Here is an 8,761-nt window from a genome sequence, read left to right as displayed (position 1 = left end):
CTGGTTTTGGGCTGTTTGGCTGGCTGGCTATTGTTGAGAGGTGGTCCGGTTTCTTGTGGGAGGTTGTGATTTTTGTGGCTGTGTGGTGGGATGCCTATTTGTTCATTTTACATGCTGCCTTCATGATTGAAGTAGTTCTTTCATTCTCAGCGGTTGGTAGACTGGGTCGATGTCAATGTGTCTGTTTATTGACTTATTGGTGGAGAACCAGGCTTTGAGGAATTCTATTTCTCCCCTTGATTTTGCTTGGATTACAACTTGTGGTCCTGATTAGATCAAATTTGTGTCCTTCTAAGTCTTTGTGGATGGACATGAGGGTTAGTGGGTCGTGTCTTTTGATAGTCAGGAAGTGTTCACAGATTTTCTGGAGAAATATTTAAACTGAACAACGGGAACAGTGAGTTAATTGATATAGAACATTCCTGTCCCTGGCAATCTAAAACTAATAGGGTTATCAATGCATGTAACATAGATGTGTGTGCGGATAAGAATATTGACCTTGCTGTCAAGCAGAATCAAGCTTTTAATAGTGAGTGCCACACCAAGTGCACTAATCAAGGTAAGGAAATAGGGGAACTCAGGCACTATACAGGTTATGTAGAAAGTAACCACAGGGTCAGTCACAAAGGAGTCAAATGTCTAATCACCAAACACAGAGTATGAGCAATAAGCAGGGTGAATTAGAAATTCAGGTAGAACAAGGAGAAAATTCCTGACAGTTAGAACAATTAATCAATGGAACAACCTGCCTCCAGAAGCTCTGAATGCTCCAACACTGGAAGTTTTTAAGAAGAGACTGGACAGCCATTTGTCTGAAATGGTATAGGGTTTCCTGCCTGAGCAGGGGGGTTGGACAAGAAGACCTCCAAGGTTCCTTCCAACTCTATTATTGTTGTTGTTGTTGTTGTTACTGTTATAATGTGAATAATTTATTTCAAAAATCAGTGGGATTATTTTCAGTGGAATTTATCAGTTGGCAGAATATAGACACGTTATTTTACATCTGTCTAAATTCCATCTGAATGATGAAAGGACCACTTATTTGCAAACTCCACGGAAATTGAAAGAAAAACAGCATCTTTGGCTTTTGCATTTAGTTCAACGTGCAATTTATTGTGCTTAAATAATGGAGAGGAGCAACATGAAAATCTAATATTTATCTTTTCTTTCAGGCGGCTGTCTAAATTGGTAGATCATACAGTTCAACGTTTGGAATCTGCTCCTAGCTCCTCACCTATGTCAAATGAGGCTAACCAAAATATTGTAGCAGAGCATTCAGAATCAACAACTCTTGAAACACCGCAGCCACAAATAAGGAGGGCCCCACCTGGAAAAGTGCCAAAGTGGCTGAAGCTGCCAGGTACCACATTACATGTAATAAGGAGATACTTACTTCTTGCAGGTTTTTTCCTCAGAAAAGGGAGATCCAAATTTGTCTTCACATCCATAATTCCTCCATTTTGTGTGGAGTTATTTCCAACTGTTGACGCTCATTGAGTCCAAACTTATTTTCCCCCTATCACTTTAGAATGTGAGAATGTACATGCTCAATGTTCTTCAGTATGCTAGTGTACTATCTGGATTTCTGTTTGAAAACCTATTTCTTTGGAAAGGTTCACAAAAGCTCCACTGTACAAACTCATTTGCCTTATGTTTGCATTTCAGGTGGGAAGAGATGAAGAAGTGATGATACCTGCTGCAGAAAGATGCTTTGCTTGGTTGTGAACCAACATTTAATTACCATTTTCTGCTTCCAACAACAAGCTAAAATATATGATCTACAAATGATTTTTCAGAATAAAGTTGAATGCTGTTTCCATTTGCCAGTTCTGTTAAATTGGGAATGAATGTTGCCTGCGTTCTGCAGCATTGTTGACATATACATTGCATATTTGGATGGTATCATAAAGCAAGAGAAAGCTCCAGCTTCCTATGACTTCAGATCACACAAATGGAGCAGGTACAGAAATTCAGGCAAAATCTTTTGCCATCTTTTTTGTGTGGGTGCTGAGAATTTCAAGAGTCTAAGACTCAGTGTGAATCTATAGTGGGTAGTAATTGTGAGTCAGTTGTGGCTGATTTTGAAAATGTTAAGCAGAGTCAGACCTAAGTCATACTTGGATGGAATAGACCAGTGTTTCTCAACCTTGACAATTTTAAGGCATGTGGACTTCAACTCTCAGAATTCCATTGCTGGCTGTGGAATTCTGGGAGTTGAAGTCCACATGCCTTAAAATTGTCAAGGTTGAGAAACACTGGAATAGACCATACGACTCTTAAATCTATAGACCCTAGAAAAGGAGAGAAAACAAATCACTTCTGTACTGTTGGCAAGAAAATCGTATGGGAATATCAAGCACTGTCAAGCTGTACATGGTGGGCAAACTCAAGAAATAGGATTCCAGAAAGGCACGTTTAGTGATAATCACAGTAAACGTAATCTTTAAAATAGTAAAGGTTGGTTCCTAGGTAGAGTTTACAGCAAGTCAGTTACGGGTGGGGTCTCTGAAATACTTCCTTCTCCTAGCTGCCACCCTTGGTACACTGCCTCTTCTCACGGCCACTGATCTCTTCCTCTGTCTGGTTTCCACAGTTCCTCCTGGTACATTCCAGGAATCAAGTTGAATTTGAAGATGTTTACCTTTCCATGAAGGGACAGGTCTTTCAGGAAATTGATAAACCGATCTATTTGGGGATTGCTAGGATGCAGAAATGGTACTTAAAATGAATGGACCAGAGAAGCTTTGACCATATAAGATTCTCTGCTTAATGAGCAGATCTGCTTCCTAAATATTTCAGAAAAAAGTTAGGGGATGATTCAAGTAAAGAAGGAGTACATATGATTCTATTTGATAATTTCAGCACTTAGGACAGACAGCAAATTACAGTAAAGCCCTCAGTTTAAATGAGGGGAAAGGGATATCTGTTAAAGCAGAAAGTTTATTAAACCCAAATGAACTTTAGCTTTGATTTATTTATCTCCTACCTTTATTATTCTTATAAATAACTCAAAGCCACCAACACACACAATACTCTTTTCTCCTCCTAAATTCCCCACAACAACAACCCCGTGAGATGAGTTGGACTAAGAGAGAATGACTGGCCCAAGGTCACCTAGCTGGCTTTTTTTCCAGAACTAGAATTCACATTCTCCTAGCTTTTAGCCTGATGCCTTAACTACTATAATTACATGCATAAAATGGAAATGAGATTTTATGCATATGCAGCATACAGTGGACAGACAAAATCTGCCATGCTACACACGATCTATTATATTAAGGCTTTACCATATTCCTTGCTTAAAATGTAGATATTTTTACGACGATATAAAGTTATATTTGCTGTGGATATGTTTAGAGTTTTTTTTACATTTCCTCAATTTATTGTTCCTTTCTGTATTTTGTGCAAGCTTATATTGTAAAAATTAATAGAGAAGGAGATGCTGCTCTTCAATTTGTTAATATACTAGTTTACTTCACCTTATAATGGTTTAGGGATTTCAGGTCTAACCTCTGTATACATTTGGTCTTCTGAATCATTCTTTCTATTAATGAAAAACAAGATACATTTGCTGACTAGCAGCACCCAGGTAGTTAATAATGTAAGACTGCTTGGTCATATACGGGCAGTCTGCTTTAAACTACAAGGCATATTTAATGAAGAAGCTAGTTACTTCTCTATAGAATACAGTAATGCTGAATCAGGTGAATATTATGCTTCTCTAGCTAACTCCTATAAAAGTTAAGAAGTCCTAAATAGCTCCTTGAGGCTAGAGATGTACATAAATTGCAGAACACAATCTCCTACAGAAAGGTCTCAGTTGTAACATAATGCTATTCAATTAGAAATTTATGCAGCCTTAAAAACAGCATTTAAAAGCACAGGATATGCCACAGAGAGCCAAGAAAACACAAGGGAGACAATCATACCACAGACCACAAAAACACAGAATCAGAACCATCTCAAAGCAGAAGACAGAGCAGCCCTCAATATTTTCTGTCCAAGGTACAAAACATCACGCTTCTCCCAGCAGACAAAGGCCAGACCATAGTTATCATGGACAGATCACAATACATACATAAAACCAAAGAATTACTGGAAGACAAGCCTACATCCCAGTAAACACCAACCCAGTGCAGAAACTAGACAACCAGATATGAACAATTCTTAATGAAATAATTAATAAAGGTCAAATCACAAAAGAACGGTGAGAGATGAAAACATGTAGACCCACCATCCCACACTTCTATCAACACCTAAAAATATACAAGCCCAACATATCTCTTTCTTTGATTGCATTGTTACAAAGGATCCCAACACAGAACATAGCTAAAAGACTTACAAGAAACCTTGGACATCTCACAGAGAGGACCAAATATTCCATTAAGTGTCTTCAGAAAAATCAAAACACCTAATAATAGAAGAAGAGATCATTGTTTCATTCAATGTTACAGCACTCTTTATATCCATTGACCCAGATCTAGCGAAAGAATCCATGGCAGCAGTACTATATAACATAACCTACATAACCAAATACACTAACATCAAAATACTCATAATCATGGACCTCATCAATCTGTCTTATCAACCTCTGCCTCACTTTCAGTTTGATGGACACATACACCAATAAATCAGAGAAACACCCATATCCACTCTCAGACTCCATAGCACAGACTGTAATGCAGTATCTAGAAACCATAGCATTCCCATGCATACCACCAAAAATACGGATCTGGTATGTGGAAGGCACTTTTGTCATATTAAAAACGGAGCAACTAGAGAAAACACATGAAACAATAAACGACATCTTCAAAGGAATAAAATGCACAAGGGAAGAAGAAAACAACACATTGTCCTTCCTGGATATCCATCAAAAGAGAAATGGCAGCAAATTAGAAACATAAGTCTATCAAAAAATCACCCAAACTGACCAAGTACTCCGCTACCAAGGTAACAACCCAAACTCCCAGAAGAGGAGCTGTGTAACAACATAATTCAGGCAAGCACAAATGTACTGCAACAACTCAGAACACTAGAAAAAGGAAATAGACTGCCTACCCCTGGCCTAGACAATATCTTCCGACAAAATGGATACCCATGTAGCTTTATCAGAAAGTGCATGACCACTCAATCCCTCACAGCACAATCAACACAAGCTCTGAAAATGATAATACTGTTGTACATCAAAAACATCTCAAAACCAACTAACGACTATTACACCCCATGGCATCATCATAGCACACAAACCAATTAAAATCCTCCAAAATAAAGTAAAGCAAAAGACCCAGTAACCCAAGAAGAAAAACGGAGTCATCTACAACATACAGTGGAAAGACTGCAACAGACAGTATATAGGGCAGACAAACATAACACTGGCAGAGCACATGCATGAATACAAACTAGCAATCAGAAGACAGGATGAAAGCTTTATTTCACAACATAGTTTCAACTGGGAAACAGACTTCTAAAACAAGCTAAATTCAGAAACACAAGGGAATTCCTGAAAGCTTGGCACTCAGACAAATCAGCCATCAACAGGAATATAGAGATAAACAACATTTATCTGCTATTCAAAAGAGACAATAAAAAGGCTAAGAATACCTTGCCAGCAACCAATACCCAAATAAACAGGGATTAACACCAGGATTAACACCAGACAAACAAGCAGTAAACAATAATCAATACTCTAAGGAATTAGCAACTCAGACAAACAAACAGTAAACAGATTAATCAAGAAACTTATCAAGGAGAAAACAATGCCCCCACCAACTCTGACAGGGCAAATCCTATATATAAATAGGCACCAAACTCCTCTCTCCTCTAATACTGAAGGTGTTCTGTAGTCGAGTAATAAAATGTCTGCAAGAAATCAGCCAAGCTCAAAGAGTACCAAAAACTCCATAAAACACTTTCCCTGAAACAAAATGGCTCCCTGTCAAATCTGAATGCCTCATATTCCTATAGGACAGTGTTGGTGAACCTTTTAGAGACCGAGTGCCCAAACTGCAACCCAAAACCCACTTATGCATTGTCGGGTGCCGGGTGGGTGTGGCCCATTGGCTGGGTGTGGCCCATTGGGTGGGCGTGGCTGCAGTGGTAATAGCAGACTGGGTGGGATTAAAAAGTTCAATCAATCAATTCCAGCTTTGCAAGATCTTTTTTTTTCCCACAAGAAGTTGAAATTGACTGATTGAACCTTTTTTTTTTTTTTGCACATGGCGGCGGAGGCCTAAAGCGAAAAGGTTTTATAAAACCCAGCTGAAGGCCTAGGACTGGGGTGACGGCGCGCGTGCCCACAGAGAGGGCTCTGAGTGCCGCCTCTGGCACCCGTGCCATAGGTTCGCCACCACTGCTATAGGACAACATTCAAAATATTGAGTGTTCTGCCAAAAAGAGCAGAAGGGATTTGCAACAAGTCCTTTCTGCCTTTATTTTAGGCCATAAAGCCACAAAAGCAGGTAAAATGAGGAAGCCATACTACTACAGTATAATATTTTGTGTGCTCTTTAAAGTTACGCTGGCTAAATTTAGCTACATAAGTAACCCCAACTAAGGACAGATTCACTTCAATACAGTATTTGATTAGGAGCCGTGGTGGGGCAGTGGCTAAGAATACAATATTGCAGACAAACTGTGCCCGCAGTCTGGAGTTTGGAGATCAAGGTTGACTCAGCCTTCCATCCTTCTGAGGTCGGTAAAATGAGGCCTAGATTGTTGAAGCAATAGGCTGACATTGTAAACCATCCAGAGTGCTGTAAAGCGCTATGGGGCAGTATAGAAGTCTAAGTGCTATTGCTATTGCTATTGCTATCCTGTAGGTTATCTTATATGTAATGCAGTGCTTGCATTTAATAGCCTACCTGAAACGATAACACAACATGTCAATACTATCACTATATTCCAGTATTGGATTCTAACTTCCTAATAAGAATGAATTGAAACCCCAGTGAATAGGCAAGCAAGTCTCTTTTTTTTAAATACAAATTAAATTTCAATCGCTGAACATAAACTTAGCTAACTCTTGTTATTATACCCTCTCCTCCCTTCGGTTACCTTCAACCAGTGGTGGCAAGTTCCTCCTTTTTTATTGGTTAATGCACTTTAAGCCTCTGGCTGGCTTATTTAAAAAAAAAAACATTCCTTCAATTATGGGAATGGCAGTACATGCTAAAATACTGAAACAAAGTGCCCTGTTTTGTCCTTAGTAGAGAACAAATCTTCAGACCACTGGGGGTTCCCCCCCCCCAAAGCTCAGAGTTTCAAAGCATTCATTTGGAATGTGGAACATTTTGTATAGCTCTGCTTACAAATTATTGCACATACATATTTTCACATAACAGTACTTAAGCACTGTTACATTCAAGAGCTTCTATATTTATTCACCATGGGAGTGGGCAGATAGAAGAGATGCACCCCTGTAAATAGCTACAAAGCTAGACTAATACCTTAACATCTGTGCTGTATTGCTCAAAAGATCCTAAATCCTTCTCCTGTGTTGGCATGTCACTGAAGGAAGCAGCATATTCTTCTCCTTAGAAATAAATGATCCACATCACAAGTTTTTTTTTTATCTATGCTTGCCTTTTTATAATGTTGAAAGATGATCAAATGGGGTTCACATTAGGCAAACAAAGGATGTGTCTTTTCTGCAGGGATATAAATATCTTTAAAATGGCTGTGCAATCTCCATTTGAATCTCTACATTTCACCTCTATCCACTGTTCAGACACAAGTAACCAGCTTTCCATTCAGTGGGGTTGATCTGGCCCAGTTCCCTCTTGCCTCCACTTTTTTTTAACAAAGAAAACAGCATTGTACCATCTGAATGAACTTCAAAGTGGCTGGAAGGGGCACTAAGGATTCCTGGCACTTGTCATTGTCTCCTAGATTGGCCAACATTTCCCTTCAGGTCTAATTACTTCCAAATGCTTCCAGCTGCTTTGAAGAAAGTTGGGAGGGAATGAGGGAAGAAAAAGGTAGGAAGACATTTCTGAGTGAAAAGAACAGAAGGTAACTAAAACAGCAAACAATGTGATATTTAATGTCAGTTAAAATAAGATGAAAATTGAATCCATAGAACAGTTCTGCCCCACACCCTCTACTATCACCTATAATACTTAAAGTGCCTGCTCTAAAAAATAATTACAAACCAAATTCAGGTTACTATACAAAACAGCCTGTATCAATCACCCTATTCTTACTGAAAGAATGTGGGTCTGTATACTTTTCAGTTAGTCCATCTCTGCATAAGAGCTTAGCGGGTATCTTATTTCTGCATCCTGTGTTGGAAGTTTTGTTTCCTTTGAACCAGTCACTCTTGACACAAGAGCTGGTTTTGGTCTTTCATATAATATCCTTTTGTATGCTATACTGTTGTATAGTTGGGTAGTTGATACTCTGTGCTACAACATCTTTACATCCCTTCTATTCAAAGGATTGTACGTATTAGCATGATATATTTGGTTGAACAGTATATGTGGCTTTTTTAAAAAATAGAGAATTTTGTTTTAATACTTTGACATGCATTCTGCTTGATGCCAGATTAGATTTATAAGGTAAAATCAGCAAATTAAGAGCCCTAGTTGAAGAGTTTCCTGCTTTTTTGTGCCAGTTTTTCAGTAAGAGGCAATTTTTTTATTTTTTTAACTTATAGATGCAATTTCCCCTGGCCATCAATTCAAAAAGTTTCTACATCTAATACTGAATACCAGTTCCTCCAGAAGAACTTAATAAATCTGATGCTTACTAATGCAGAATAATC

General features: G+C 38.5%; 1 protein-coding gene across 1 annotated transcript in view; it reads left to right on the top strand.

Moving 5' to 3' along the window:
• The window catches only part of ASPSCR1 (ASPSCR1 tether for SLC2A4, UBX domain containing), a 92,911-nt gene extending 91,097 nt beyond the window's left edge, over positions 1–1,814 (top strand). Inside the window, exons 15-16 of the mRNA XM_015825528.2 lie at positions 1,173–1,360; positions 1,666–1,814. Coding sequence (XP_015681014.2) covers positions 1,173–1,360; positions 1,666–1,679 — 202 coding nt within the window. The 3' untranslated portion in view covers positions 1,680–1,814. The remainder of the gene's footprint in view (positions 1–1,172; positions 1,361–1,665) is intronic.
• Positions 1,815–8,761: the final 6,947 nt, after the last annotated feature.

The sequence above is a fragment of the Protobothrops mucrosquamatus genome, unplaced genomic scaffold (genome assembly GCF_001527695.2).
Source record: "Protobothrops mucrosquamatus isolate PMUCROS unplaced genomic scaffold, P.Mucros_1.0 scaffold2678, whole genome shotgun sequence".
In the NCBI taxonomy this organism is placed as follows: domain Eukaryota; kingdom Metazoa; phylum Chordata; class Lepidosauria; order Squamata; family Viperidae; genus Protobothrops; species Protobothrops mucrosquamatus.
This window is presented reverse-complemented; position numbering and strand designations above follow the sequence as displayed.